This window comes from Astatotilapia calliptera, chromosome 1 (assembly GCF_900246225.1).
Source record: "Astatotilapia calliptera chromosome 1, fAstCal1.2, whole genome shotgun sequence".
Lineage (NCBI taxonomy): Eukaryota > Metazoa > Chordata > Actinopteri > Cichliformes > Cichlidae > Astatotilapia > Astatotilapia calliptera.
This window is the reverse complement of record NC_039302.1, coordinates 18,683,665-18,699,778: the sequence shown is the minus strand read 5'-3', so window position 1 is coordinate 18,699,778 and position 16,114 is coordinate 18,683,665. Positions and strand designations below refer to the sequence as shown.

Here is a 16,114-nt window from a genome sequence, read left to right as displayed (position 1 = left end):
ATGACAGCGGGCTTATTTACAAGCGACAACCATGAGGAGTGCGAGGGGCACGGCTCCGCTTAAGCCTGAGCAGTCCCGGTTTAAAGCTCCCGTCCCTCCTCAGCGTGACTGAGGATCGTGTTCATCTGCTGACACCTGCTGGATGTTGTATGACTGCAATCAAGTAGAAAATGGAAAGCTTGTTGGGTTCTTTAGTTACATTTATTTGTAGAAAGCCTCTTCTCAAACTGTGAAATGAGAACAGCCACGTCCACAGTCATGAAACAATGCTTTAATTTGTTGGTTATAACAGACACAATTAACTCATCTAGAGTTAATGACCTGGGACAGTATAACAAACATTTCTGCCCACATATCCTCCTCCTTTTCCTTTTATGTTACAATAAGTCTTCTAACAAGTCGAAATATTAAAAAAAAAAAAAAAAAAGCAAAGTACTAACATGAAATACAGCACATGAGATGAGAATAAAATCTAAATAAAATCTAAAACGGAAAACTCAAATGAATAAAATAAAAAGGTGGATGTTAACCTGTGATCAAATTATCTCAGCTCATCACCTCTTTTAATCGCCTCTCAGGAGATGGTTGTTATTAAATTGGAACATCTTCTTCCAAGGTAACAAATAAACTTCTGAGGCTTGGATCTGATTTTTTGTCACAGAAAATTCCTCGAAGCTCTACATCTACAAGTGACTCAGAGAAGTAAACCATTTTTTACATTTTTCACATGGTTTGGTGAGTTCATGTTATCAAGCGCCTTTAGACTTGTGACATTTCAATACAGTCAGAGGCTGTGAAAGAACTCACTGCCTGTTCACTACTTTACCTACTTTTTCTGTCTGCCATGTTTGAGTGTGTTTATTTAGTCTTTAATTGTAGACACTGGGATAAAAAGTAGAGCAGAAGAGTAACTTGTTTGCATCCTAAAAGCAAACCCACAATCATTGGACAATAAAATGAGGACGCATATCTTTGCATGACAGGAGCTGACACAGAGGACTTAAAATTAAGATGATACATACGGGGAAAAAAGAAAAACACCCTTTTACATATCGGGACATACTAAAAATAATATTCCTTAGGTCTTAAAATGAGGCAAATACAACCTCAGATGCACAACGGCACGTTGTCTGTTACATCGTGTCATTATTCATTTAACAAAGTTAAGCCAAAATGCAGAAGCAGTGTGTGAAAAACTAACTACACCCTTACTGCTTTCATAGGAACCAGCAGCAGCCAGATGCTGAAAGTAAAATGCACTTGATTAACTGATCGCCAGCAAGTGTGAGCACCTCTATAAAAGCGGAGGCTTTCAGGCTTGCACTGCAACCAAGGGACCGGCACATCTTGGAGTTATCGAGCCGACCATGAACTCCTCTGAGTGCATTTTGGACTAGTTTCTGCTAAATAAATAATGACAAGATGTAATCTTCGTGTGCTGTTGTTCATCTCAGGCTGTATTTATATAATTTTGTGACCTGGCAAAGATTACATTTTATTTTATTATGTTCAGATAAGTAAAAGTTTTGTATTTAAAAGCAGGGTTCTTTCTTCAACTCTTTACTATTACATGAACTATATAGTACAGTAATGCTCACTGTGAGCCACATATAGTCCACTTTGATCTTGAGCTTTAAAACTTATAAAAACACAGTTAAAAGGTCCAAATCTATGCACTCTTTTCATAGTTGTCCAGCGGTCGGAATTGGAGTCTTTGTCTCTGGGGCCTTATGTTTGAAACTCCTGCTCTACAGGATGCCAGTAATTTGCAAAATAAACAAATTAAAAAGTGTGTTGTAGAATATATTTAAAATGTCATCATTTGCAGTTAATGGTACTGGATACAGTCAAATTAATCTGGATTTATCTGTGAAATGGGCCATTACCGTCAACATTTGTGTCAATTTGTGAGCATTTTGTTATTTTTATTGTTTTTTAGGTATATGATTACCTGGCCTCCAAAAAAAGGCTATCACTGATAGGGTTTCTTATACAGAAACTAGCAAAGCAGTGAACAGTCGGGTGACTTCGGACACAAACACTGAATTATCCATGTATAAATCACTGAGTCTGAGCTCCCTGGTTCTTACGCTCCTGCCACAACTTCTTCTTCAGATCCAGCTCAGTGTCAGTGAACGATGCAGGACCCCAGTTAGTGATCCTCTGCGGTTCTTTGTGACCTAAAAGAGAGGGTCAAAAGAAAAGAGATGAAAAAATTACAGCGAGATGTACTGACAAACCGATCGCTGGTGTTCCTCTTTTTTTCTGCCGAGTAAGAGAAAACATTTGTGCCAGGGGCGTCAAACTCATTTTATACAGCTTAGTGTGAGCTTGGCTCTGCTAGTCTGTTGCATAACCACTGAATGATTCCTCTTTCTGACAATGGGCTTTCAGAAAATATTAATGAACCATCCATTTACAAAACTGACAAAGAGCAACCTGAGATTATTTCAACAACATTTTTTTAGTGTTTCGACATTCAGTCCACTGACACTACAAATAAATGCTTCTGTCATAAATCGAGGGCTCCTTGGCTAAGCGGCTTTAGTTCGGTGTGGTCTGGCATGCCGCGGGTAATTTTTTTATTACCAAGAGTGCCGTAAAACTGACAACGACTCAGACCTCTGGCTCGGACTAAATTAACAGTTCAGAGAACCATTCTCATAACACGACCCATTCTTAATGTCTTGTCCTGCTGCAAAACACAGAGAAGAGTCCCCAGATTTTTCCATACTTCTCTACAATGTGAGAGCTCGCCAGTCATTCATCAGGCTGGACTGAAGTCTTAGACGATGCTGCCTCTGGCCGGTGCAAATGGAAATGAAATTCATAAACGAAGAGCCCTCCTACCTGGCTGGATAAGACGCACCAGTCCCTCGTGCTTGGCCACCTTGTCTTTCCAAGTCTTAGTCTTGTTAGCTGCTCGCTCAAGTTTCCTTGTCACTTCCTGTATGTGAGGTAGGAAAACAGAGGTGTTTTATACGATTAACTGTTTCTGTTCTCATAAAAACGATTTTCAAGTGAATCTGTTTTTTTGTTAGGAGACAGAGTTCGAGATGTGCAGAGGAAGGAAAGTGGATAGATTGTACAAAGGATGTTGACAATGGGGCTGCCAGGCAGGAGGAAAGGAGAAGGAGACCACAGGCAAGAATCATGGAGGTAGTGAAGGAGGGTTGATGTGACAGAAGAGAAAAAGAGTGATCAGATGGAGGCAGGTGATCCTCTGCGGAGACCCCTAGGGGGACCAGCAAGAAGAAGAGGAGGAAGAAGAAGATAATCTTATCACAAGCTTTTCCATTTCACCTTTACTAGGGGTCAAAGTCATGCATGAACATATAATGTAAGTAGGGCATTATGTTTTTTAATCTTATTTTAAAGAAGCTTGATCAGACAGTAAGGATATACACAGTTCTGTGAGATACATGGCCTCTGTCTTCTGAAAGCTGACCTCATATTGCTTCACTGCTCCCTGCCGCTCCCTCTGCAGCCTCTCCAGCTGCTGCACGGCTGCTTTCAGGTCTCTCTCCTTGGCCAGATGCTCGGCCATTAGCTCCTGCTTCTCTGCCTCGGTCTGAGACAGCGCCCTCTGCTGCTGCTGTTGGATCCGCTCCAGTTCTGCCCTCTTGGCTGCCTCCTCTTCCAGCAGGCTACACATGAACACACACCAAGCATTCCTAAGATATTGTTTTCACTTTTAACAGACGGACGGATGGAAAATCAAATAAATTGACCACATAACCACAAAGTGACTGAGTTAAAAACTAGTAGGAGCCTTGGTAAGACTTCAGGTCAGTTAATCGGGTTCACAAACAGGGAGCTGACATCACCAGATTTACTTCCTGTATGTATCCACATGCCGTGTAGCACGTGTGTGTGTGTGGGCGTGTTTTCGAGACCTGGCCTGCAGCTTCCGCATGGCCTCCTCATCGTGCTTGGCCTGCCTCTCATCCTCTAAGGCCTCCTCCAGCCGGTGGTACATGTCCTCCAGCTCTCTGACGCGCTGCAGGTACTGCTCCAGTTCACTGGACTTCTGGGCCACCTGCTCCTCCATCTGCTGACGCACCTGAATGAGTCAAGACACAAACACACGCACAGTCATCCACATTTTTAATCAATGGGCTCTTTCACTCAGAGCAGTTATCTACACGTCAACTGTTAGTATGCTCTACTGCAAAACAAATCGCCTTTTATTGCTCTGCAAAGGCATTTGTCTGTCTTGTTTTTCAACTTGGGGGGATGATTAACTTGTTGGCTCATCTGACACTCAGACCAAAGATGAGTCAGCATCCTGCGATGGATAATTTGAGCTTTTTTAGCCTTTGTTTCCCTTAAAATACAGACGGCTTAATCAGACACTCAAAACCAAGAGACAGAAAGTCACCGTTTACCGGACACATTTATTTTTCTTCTTACTTAGAAAAAAAAAATACATAAAACTGTGTCACAATGCAATCAGGTGTTGTGAGAGGCACACTAGTTACCATCTTCTCTCTCTCCAAGTCCAGTCTGTAGCGATCCTGCAGATCTAACTGAGTCTGCTTCCTCCTCTGCTCCTCCAGCGCCGCTTTAGCCGCAGCCTCTTCCATCTTCTGCAAAACCCCCAAAAAAGAGGAAAGAGTTGCTCGACTGGAAGCCACATTAGCCTGCAGGGAAGTTCTTGACTGGTTTTACTTAAAGCTGAACTTCACACAAGTAATGCTAGCATCTATTTCTAGTGCAATTAGCGATAGGTATATTTTGTTAAGTAACACCAGGGTGTGTTTAGCAAAACAATAAAAAAAAAGAGCCATCTGGCAGAGTAAAAGCAGAAGTGAGAAAGTATAACTTTTCTAAAGTTCTAAAAGAATCATACGCCCAGGCCTGCTGCTGGATGCAGGTGTCCATGACTGACATGTTCACAAACAGTAGTTTGCATAGCAGTTTTGTTTCCCTTTTTCACTGTGAGTGTCACATTAAACTCTCTGTGTTCTTAAAAAAACAACTGAATACATAGAAATAAATAGGAAGTGGACAGCACCATGATTTTCTCTGGAACTTAGGTTACACTGTAGCAGTGCTTCAACACTTTTCATTCTCTCCTGGATTAGTTTCAGGACCCCAGAAACAACCCCCCAAAAAAGAATCTATGTAGCATGAAAAATATATGAAATATATATTTTGTTAGGTTTATAAAGGTTTAAATCTTCTAGGCTCTGTTCATTGAAGAGCAAATGTTACTGTAACCAAGGCAGTCATAATTCTTCCTCCCACATGACAGGGCTTTTAGAGTTTTTAGTTGACTTAAGCACAGACAATTCTCATGGCTTCCAGCTCTCTCTGTTTGCTCTCATTGGCCGCCTGGAGTTGCCTCATCCTCTCTGCCAGGTCGTCTTCCTCCACCTGCTGCCTCTGCCGGAGCTCCCAGCGCCTGAGCCGGGCCTCGCGGTGAGGAGACAGCAGCCCCAGCCTCAGCTGCTGGATGCACGTTTGAATAGCTGCCACAAGACAGAGTCACCGGCTGAATTATTCCCACGACATTTAGTCATTATGGATTTTACGTTGAGTCAGACACTGACATTCAAAAATTCAGAGGCAACATTAAAGAAAATGAAGAGACAGTGATGATGAGACCTTTTTATGATGAGGAAATTACAGAGGGCCGGAAAATGATGAGTCAGTACCTTGAATCCATTCCTGCTTCTTCTTTTTATCTGACACGCTTATCTCAAAGCTTTTGTCAGCACACTTTATAATAAAAAGGCATTTCTTCCCTTCTTTATCTGGCAGCGACTGCAGGAGAAAGAAATATTAGTCGCTGCTATAGCGTATGCTCATCATTTTAAAGTCTTTCGTTTAAGGAACATGTAGGACATGCAGGTCAGCTGTTTACCTCCACACAGCAGCTTTGGTCCAGAATTATGTCTCCTTTCTTCTCCTCGAGATCCTCACACACATAGTACGACAGTGAGGTGGGTCGGAGGACAAACCAGCGCTCGGTCCAGTTCTTCCTGACGTGCCCTTTTTTCATCATGTATCCCTTCAAAACACAGTGTAGGAAAGAACATATGAATACAGTAGCTACACTGGAAAGGTTAAAAAGTCTCTTGCAAAGGGCTGTCTGGGAGGGTTAGTGTAGCCAGAGGTGCAAAGCCACCTAAAGAATAATGCAGTGAGAGATGAGGGAATTTGCATTGAGGAAGCTGACATTTTTATCTCAGTGGCAGCAAAACCGTGAAAGCTCACGGTTCAGAGATTTTTAGATGGGAAATCTGAAGCTGCAAATATGAGAAATATACAGAATAACAGATCAACATCCTCTCTGACCTCCTTGAGAACGTCCAGTATGAGCTCATTGAAGACCTCATTGATGCCCATGGACAGGATCTGGTGGTTTAAACCTTTGCTGAAGTAACCCATTCCCACCAGCTCAATCAGCTCCCAGGCAGTCAGGAAGTTCTTCGAGTTCTGACGCTGCTTACATTCTGCAAAGCTCTCTTTACTCCAAACAGTCCCCATGGCTTCCGTGAGCTTTCGCAGGAAGTACTCGATCTAAGGAGATATGTAGAAGCTTTACTTGAAGCTCAGAGCTTTGGTAGAGGGAATGGTAAAACATTTCAGACTACGGGATCCTCACCTCTTCCATGACGATGACTAGCGGGTATCTCTCCTCTGACAGAAAGTTGAAAATGCACCACACTTTGAAAGCGTCATTATCTGAGATGAGCAAATGTTTTGTGTGTATATTTTTCTTGTAACAAAGTGTCCAGCACATCCTGTTGAACTCCATTATGTCGAAATCCCCACATACCTGAGATTAAAAATGCAGAATTCAGTCAAATTCAAAGTCGGAAGCACAAAGGAACAAGGGTTTTCGTGTTTACAAATGCTAAGCAGGAGACTGCTTAGAGCTTTCAAAACCTCGAGTCTGCAGGATGTGAGGTGCAAACGTGATGTAATTAAATGCCTCATTTTTATTCAAGTCAGAGCCTACGAGAGAAAAGCGAGAAAACAGAGAGAAACAAAGCAGTTTCCTGGCTCGGTTTTATCAAACTTTTATAAAATGCACGTTTGTCGTGCGTTTGCCGCTTGCTAAGCTGCAGAGCGAAGACACAAGGATCCACTTGTGCCAAGAATATGTGAGGATGAAACTCATTTTATTCACAGATTTCATTAACATTCATTAAACCATTATTGCATTGATTAAAAACAAAACAAAACACATTGCTACTCTGTGTGCACTGAGCAAAACAGACCATGATTAGTCATCGTTTTCAGTGCCACAAAACCGTGTGTGAAGTGTGTGTTGGCAGGTTTTTACTATTTTTATTGTGTAACTGACTACTTTTTTTTTTTTTTTGCGTTTTTAATTTTCGTCCTACAAAGCCTTTTGAGGATTGTTCCTGGCAAAGTGTGATATCCAGTGTAAATAAAAGCTTTGGCACTTCTTAGTGTCGACAACACGATGCATCAAAGGGCCTGTTTGCAGTTAGCTTTAAAATGCATGACGGGTAAGCAGTTCACAAGCGCACAGTATCAAAGACAATGAGCAATGTTGGGGTGACACATTTGACCATATGTCCTTTGTAGACATGTCATGCTTTGAGATGTATGCACATGTACAGCAGCTTATTAAGATTTTAATTTATTGCATGGAGGGCCTTCAAGCTGGTGTTACGTGAGCAGTAACAAAATGTGAATACAACTTATCAGCTGGACAGCTTGGAGTCACAGGTGTAAATGACTATGTGGAGCAGATGTTTGCTGGTGAGACACATTTTAAAGTGTAAACAAGGTCAAAAACTGCTGAATACTAAGAATTTGTATCATCAAACAGGATGACGCATTTGTCATCCGAGTCTTGTCTCAGAAGTCTCAGCATTCTTGCACAAGATGCTAAAGCGAGTGAGTCAGAAACCCGTCATGTTAAAGTGAACACTGCATATTCCAGATTTTTTATTTTGGTGCATTACTGTCTTGACAGGAGAAGACAGTAGGGAGAGAAAGTGAGGGCAAATGATGCACAGGAAAGTGGTCTGGGGCAGGCTTAAACCCAGGAGTTTGCAGAAGCCTCACCTGGTTAAGCCAGGTGAGCTATGGCGCCACCCCGTGATCAGCTTCTGTTCACAGTCATTGTTATTCAGCGAGCACTGAGAGAGTGTTAACATGTCATAGTGTTTAACTGACCAACTTCTAGTTTTCACATCTCTTAGAAGTCTCAAGTATCCATACTGAGAACAACATTTGAACCAAGGCTCTTTGCTCCCACCTTGTCAAGAATAAACCTGTTGAGGTAAGGCATGTAGCCCTGGTTGGAGAGAGGCCCTTCATCGTTATCTTTGAAATGCTCTTCAAGGGCCACAGGGTCATGTGGGATCTTCATCACTGTGCACAGATTATGAGACAGCACCTGAAAAACACAACAATAAATGGACAATAAACAAAGGAACAGATGCTGCCGGGCTTTCTTGGATATTTTTATGGCAGTCTTGAAAAAAAAGTTCTCCAGGTTTTCTGAAGGTCTTTGGACATTTGCTGCTTTTTCACTCCTTTTTCATTAAGTCCTTGTATGAGACAATTTTAAGAAGAAATTTTTGTTTGTTGTTGTTTGTTAAGCCACTTACTGGTGACACATGACTCATTCAAGCATAAAGAAGGCTCTAAACTCGATGTGTCGTGAACCACTGTTGTGTCTACACCTAACAGACAACTTAGCAAAGAACCCATTTTAAGATAATATCTTTAGGCACTTTGTTAATAGCTCCCTGTCAGTGCCAGACCCAAAAGACTATCTACAGCACATCAGTATCTGAAAGTCATGTCCTTAAGAGAAAAGAAAAACTCCAGTCTAGACCCTTTAATTGATTCTTCTACTGTTTCCTGAAGCCTCATCAGAAATGGTCTCAGTGGACGGGTGGATATCAAGAAGCCGTTCTTAATGAAGGCAAACTACAAAAAAATCAGTGGTAACAGATCTTACTGAGCGATGAATCCAGATTTGAAATGTATGTTTCAAACCATCATCAGTATGTATGGAGGAGGCAAGGGGAGAGAGGTACAACAGTGAGTGTCTACAGTCATCTGTAACACAGGGTGGAGGCTCTGTCATTGTGTGAGCTGCATTTATCAATATAGAAAAAAAGCACCATCAAATGTGAATCTGTTACATGCAATATCATCTGGAAAGCATCTGATTGGCACTGGATTAATTGTTCAGAATGACAATAATTTCAAACACAATGCCAGTGCAGTAAAAGCACACCAAGGTGGTTATGCTTGGATAGGATAGACACAATGAAACACTATGAGTCATGGACTGGCCTCCCCAGAGCCTAAACCTCAACATTTTTAAAGCAGCGTGGGATCATCCTGACAGAGAACAGAAACAACGAAGAGCTTTAATTGTCCTTCAAGAAGCCTGGAGAGCTAGTCCTGAAGACTTCGTAAAATAAATGGCAACAAAGCTGCGTGAGAGTTCAAGTCCAAGACGGATATTGACTTTTAAGTTTGTATGAATTTTATAAAATGTTTTTGCTTCCTATTCCGCATTTCCACCTATCATTGCACACATTTCAATAAATCGCTCCACCTATTTCCTATTTTCCTAGCAAATACAAAGATGAAGGCCAGCTTTTGGACAGTACATTACCTCAACATATGTCAAATTACACTTCCTCAAAATAACACACACGAGGTTAAATTAAAGGTTAGGCTTGGGTTCACTCTCGCCGTTTTCATGTTTGCAGATATGCATGCAAAACACTTCTAACATTTACAAGCACTGCTGACCAAGCGTTAACTCCAGTTCTTGAAGATGAATGTTCACTCCTCAGAACAAAGCTTGTCCCTGGTGATTAGTGCGACTGCGTTAATGCACCAGGGTACAAAAGGTTTTACGGCTTCGTGTGAATAGTTCAACAAGCAGTGTGTATAAATACATCTCCATAAATAGGGACTTTTTCAGTTTTCCTGGCTGTGCTGCAGTGTCCATATGTTAGAGATGAAAAACCCTGCAGGAGCCTTGAAGTCAGACAGTGTCTTTGTCAGGCTGGGCACACAGACAGCAGAGCCACCAGGCAAACAAACTTAGGCCCAGGCTGTCATACAGTAAAACACCACCTCTTTCTACAGTGGAGCTGCCTGAAACTGGATTTTCTTTGACAGTATATGTTTATGATAACATGATTATATGTTTAAGCCCACGTTTGTAACAATCCCTGCACTCAGCATAATTTGTGATTGAGGGAAACACGTATAAAATTGAGTGAAAGTTCACGGATTTACTTTCACTAAGTTTTAACTAAGTAAAACCAACTCAGCCGCGTTTATCACACATAAAGTCAGAAAAAAAAACAGTGAATACAGGAAGTGTCATTTATTCAGCAGTTACGTTACTGAGTAAAAATAACGGCAGAGTTTAAGTATTAGTGTCCTGCAGAAGAGGCTCTGAACTGGAAGAAGAAAAAAAGAACCGAAACGCACCTTTAACTGAGACTTGGAGACTTTTCCACGCTGATCCACGTCCAGGGCTGTGAATGCGTGCCATATGGATTTCAAAAGCTCCTCTCGCAGCCACATTTTGTCCCTCAGCAGCACCGCAGGAGGTGTCTGTGTGTCTCTCCGTCCGTCTCCCTCTCTGCGTATGTTTGCGGGTTTGAAACTATCCGCCTCTCAGAGAGAAGCGCTGCGCTAGAGGCGCAAAAAAGGGAGAAGTGTGATAGCGCCACATGTTGTTTAGTTTTTGTTATGCGTCCCGCTGCTAGTGGAAGTTTGTTCAATTCAATTCAATTCAATTCAATCTTTATTGGCAGACTACATGTCCATAAAAACAAGACAAGAAACACACACACACAACTCCCCCCCCACACACACACACACACAACACAAGGTATACCATTAAATATATATATGTATATAAATAAGTATATAAAGCATTTGTAAAAATATAAAACCATAATATACATAAAACACAATTACTTAAAATAAATCAATAAATACACAAACACTTTAACCAGTGCTTTCTGAGACTGGATGAGTAACGGGAACAACTCACTGTCGGATCTGTAAGTGCTAAAATTATACTGTTACTCGAACCATCCAGTCGTTCTCTAAAACTGAACATTAACTTTCTTAAAAGTGCTTTAAAAGTCCAAACACCCACAGCTACAAACATCTGACTGGCACTACCACTTCTAGGTATCCTGCAAAGGATTCTCATCGCATCATTATATGCAACATGCAGCTTCTGCATGCTACATTGTTTGTAGGATGACCACAAGGGGGCAGTATATAGCGGTGTGCAATACGCTTTAAACAAAGCCACTTTAACTGGAAGTGAACAAAAGCTGAATTTGCGTGCAATAGTATTTGCCTGCACATAGAGCTTACATCGTTGTCTGTATATGTCATCATCATCATCATCATTCATTTGCTCAGTAATAAAGTGACCGAGGTATTTCACCTTTTTATGAACTTCAAGAGTTTTTTGTGCCAGTTTAAACAAAGGGAAATTTAGCTGTTTATCCTGCTTGGTTCTACATATCAAAACAGCACTTTTAGCAGCATTGTACTCAATGTCATATTGCACACCATATTCAGTACAGACATTAAGAAGATCCTGTAACCCAGCACTGCTTGGACTAAAAACAACCAGGTCATCTGCATACATAAGATGATTTATCAGTGCTTCACCTAATATACACCCAGTGTTACAGGCTCTCAGCTGTATGGACAAATCATCGACATATAAATTAAATAAAATTGGAGACAAAATCCCACCCTGTCTGACACCATTGCTGACACCAAAGGGGGCAGAAATACTGCTTCCCCATTTAACCTGCATGTTCTGATGAGCGTACCAGTAAGAGAGAATCCTCACGATGTATTGAGGAACTCCCCGTGTCTTCAATTTATCAAAAAGTTTTCTGTGGTTCACTCGATCAAAAGCCTTAGAGGCATCAATGAAACACATGAGGACAGATGAATTTTTAGCCCTATACAACCTGACTATTTCCTTGAGTGCATATATGCACATGTCAGTGCCGTGCTTTGGTTTAAAGCCAAACTGATTATCCAGAGAAGAGATGAACACACTAACTCTGTCAAACAAGATTCTTTCTAACACCTTAGATAAAATACTGGCTAGTGCAATCGGCCTGTAATTATCCAAACAGCTCACTTTTGCAGCTTTGTCTTTCATAACTGGTACCAGTAAAATACACAGCATTGAGTCTGGTAATATGCCATGAATCATAAACCCAGTGAAACAGAGTGCTAAAAGAGGAGCTAGCCTTACACTAGCATGTTTTAAATGTTCTGCAGTGATGTGATCCAAACCAGAGGATTTATTATCAGACAACCTATGAATGGCTTCATATACTTCATGTGTCCTTACACTTATTGTGTCATTACTCATGTCAAGATTGTCCTCATATGGATCACTTTTTATACAGTTAAACAATGCACTGTAATGCTGTCTCCATAATGCTGCAATGTTATCTGCCCCAGAAACACCTTCAACAGTTGATGGTAGAGATGGTTTACAGTTATTAAGAGCTTTCACCTCTTTCCAAAAATCTGCCATATTATTACACAACATTTTCCTGGCCAAAGAATCTGCTCTCAGCATTTGCTCATTTTTAGTTATAAAGCAAACAGCGTACTTATATCTGGCATTCGCACATTTTTTCTGTTCAAATTCTGGGCCTTGTTTAGGTCTTCCAGCCATGGCCCAACATTTATAAGCTATGCGAGCTTCATCATGGTACATGGATACATGTTCTTTCCAGCCAGGTCTGATGTTAGGTTTCTTATGCTTATATTGTTTATCAAGCAGTGTACCACTTTCATGCAGAGCAGTCACTATATCATCATACATGGAGCAGAGTAAATGTTTATGCACAGCATTCTTACAGTTGACATCCTTGCACAAAATAGCTTCTTTCGGCAAAGAAATGTTGTTCAGATGTATATCGGTATTACTATGATAAGCTAAGAAATCATCTTCACTACAAGCTGACCAGTCTAATTTTACACTGGTAGCAATATTAGCAATATTGTTTCCAGTTGTTGCTGGCATTTGTTCCACATTCACAGTAAAACCAAAAGGTATATGATCTGACACAGTTACCTCATACCTAATAGTCATGTTTGCTAAAGCTGCATGTCCATCAGCTGTACAGATACAGTGGTCCAGCCATGATGTACTATGCCAGGCTTCACTTATGTATGTATAGCTATCTGCAGGCAGTAACACTTTGGTAGACAAGATAAGATTATTAACTTGACAAAAATGAGTTAAGTGGTCAGCAAACTGAGAACTGCTGTCTGTGAGATCAGCATTAAAATCACCCAAAACATATATGCTGTAAGTATCATTGTCTTGAATAAATGCATTAATAAAAGCCAGCCTACTGAGGTATTCTTGCTCATTTTGACAAGATTCATAGCGAGTATAAATATTAAGAATGATAAAACTACTATTGTTCTGTGTATATTGTATACCAATACACCAGTCTACATCCAGTCTAATGGGCTTTATCACAGGGTCTATTTTTTTGTCCCAAAGCACAGCAACCCCTCCAGGTATTCTGCCTCTGACTATAGCTGTGCTGAGATCAGTTGTTAATTCCCCCACTCCCAAAAAACTTGCATTTAGACAGTTAAGTTTTCCCAGGTCCTGTTTGGACAACCATGTCTCCTGCAAGCATAAAATGTCACATTCTGCAAGCAGACTGTCCACAACAATCTGTCGAGCTTTGTCCCCTGCACTCTGTCCCAAACGTAGACCACGACAGTTGTAAGATAATACCCGAATAGACATCTTCATGTTGATACGTTGGTACCAAAAGGCGCAGTTATCTCCCCTGCTGGATCCACTGAGCTTGGCACCACCGTACCGGGCTTACGAGGTTCATAAAAACGCCGGACCAGAGCCCCTTCAGGCCAGAGTTCAGGATTGTACATTTCACCCACATCATTACATTCAGCAGTAACCTTGAAAGAGCTGAACCTGCTACGTCAGTTGACCTGAGTAATTAAAACCAAGTAACACGTCAACAGTTTATTTAATCATGAATAAGTAACTTTAAAGTGAGCCTGCTATGCTCTACGTTGGTAGGTGTTTGGATTAAATGTGGTCGTTCATGACTTCAAAAATCCACGTGAGACAAAAACGCACACTTCAGGCTGCTTTAAACACTTTTAAACATTCTTTTTCCAGTCTCGGCTCTCTGTGATGTCAAGAAGAGCCGTTATCCCTGATATGGTGACGTCAGGGACACAGCTCTGAGTAACCTTGCTCCTCCCGCCTACTGTCCAAGCCTTCTGTTTAACATGTGCAGCCAGACAGAAGAGAGCTGGCTTGTTTTTAACTAAAAATAAAATTAACCGATTTGGCCCCTTTTTTCTAATTGTTAATTATTTGTAGAGTGTCCCAGCCGCTGGATTGGGAGCATGCTGGAAAAAGTTTGAGAGCCTAAAGGAGGAGAGCATAACCTCCACTTCCTAGTTCTACATGTTATAACTGCCTACCTGGACTCGGTGCTGCAATTTGATTCCACATATACTTTTGATGGTATACAAAAGCAGGTCAAGTTATTGGACGTTCATACTGACCACTACGTGGATTTTTTATCTCTTCATTATGTTGTGTTATTCTAATTTGTGTTGAAAATGTGCTGGTGAGGATGACTCCCCCTGCAGACCAAATCTACTTATTCCCATGTGTTTGATTTCTTAGGTTTTACACCAGATGCTCTTCCTGATACAACCTCAAACAGATTTCTGTCTCCTCCTGGGATTAAACAGGTGATCTTTCACTCATTAGGTAAGTGTAACCTGCTACACTAACTCAAATCTAGCTAAGGTTACAGATAAAGTAACCTGAACCCAAAAGAATACTTCAAATCCAGGCAACTTCGAGGGCAACGCTTAAGGACGTCTTCAGAGGTTACTCCAGTATTTTGTTTTTCACATGGGGTGACCTGAACTACTCAAAGGGTTAGGGGCCTCAATAATTAAGATCATTTTATCAGAAATAAATACAGAATTAAAAACTTGTTTTGGGAAAACAAAGAAAAAGAAAAGAAAAACAACAACAGGCGTGATTTCCCTCCTCTAAGAGTGGGAATCTAAAATAATTTTGTAATGAATACTTGTTTTGGAAAGTGTTGAAAGAAGCATTTAGATACAAAGAAGCATAACCACCCAAATGAAAATCAAATAACATAACAAAATTTGTTACTTTGTAAAAGTAAACATAAAGTATATTTACTTTTACAATTAGTTTAATATGTAGCTACACCATTTTTTGGCTTTAGTCCATAATATTTACACCTCATATTTATCTGGATCTCATTTTTGAGTTATTCTAGTTGCATGCCCTCCAGTATCACAAAACTGACAATAAAGTTGACTTTGACTTTTGGGTAGCTTAAGCTAACAACCTAAGCGCTCGAAACAGTTACTGGAGTACAATGCCGCCCTCCAGGATTTAGTGGGGAAAAGCGGAAACGAATAAAAATTTACTCAAGTAATTGTACTTACCGTAATACACCACCTCTGGTCCAAGTTGGTGCTGTTGGACTGTATCTGACAAACCTTATCAAATAACCCACTTTCTGATTTGCTTCATTTTACTGAAGGTAAGATTTAGGAAAATCAGGTGTTACAATAAAAACACAAAACTTCTTAAAGGAAGCTAATTCACAATCCTGTAGACATCCAGAATCTCAATAAAGACCTCTGCAAAAGTAACATTTTTACCAAGTTAACAATTACTAAAGCTAAGAATATTGGCTTTTACATTTTTATTATATTTTTGCAAGGTCACAAAACCATTTCAGTTCATCCCCCCCCAAAGTATAGTTTTTATTTTTGCTTTAGTTAAGTAAAATGGGTTTTTTTTCACATTTGAGTTACCTAGGATAACCTTGTTTGAGTGGTTACCAGAGCATCGTGCACATACTTAATTTAAAAAAAGAAAGAACTCTGATCTGTGATCACCTGAGAGCGCTGCTTTTTGAGGGGTAGTCATCCAAGTTTAACGTTATTTACTCATTCGTCATGAAACACATTTCTAAAGCAGGTAAAGACACGAGCCTTGATAAGGAGACACTCGTCATCATGAATTCCCTTA

At 40.6% G+C, this 16,114-nt stretch overlaps 1 protein-coding gene across 1 annotated transcript; it reads right to left on the bottom strand.

Annotated features, from left to right (window-relative positions):
- Window positions 1–182: 182 nt before the first annotated feature.
- swap70a (switching B cell complex subunit SWAP70a) lies at window positions 183–10,667 on the bottom strand. The gene is made up of 12 exons (XM_026167740.1): window positions 10,459–10,667; window positions 8,246–8,386; window positions 6,614–6,787; window positions 6,304–6,528; window positions 5,870–6,016; window positions 5,661–5,769; window positions 5,293–5,474; window positions 4,482–4,589; window positions 3,897–4,063; window positions 3,449–3,647; window positions 2,851–2,947; window positions 183–2,180 (listed from the first exon to the last, which is right to left on the bottom strand). The coding sequence occupies exons 1-12, from the start codon at window positions 10,552–10,554 to the stop codon at window positions 2,062–2,064; spliced, it is 1,764 nt and encodes a 587-aa protein (XP_026023525.1). The 5' UTR covers window positions 10,555–10,667; the 3' UTR covers window positions 183–2,061.
- Between the last annotated feature and the right edge of the window lie 5,447 nt (window positions 10,668–16,114).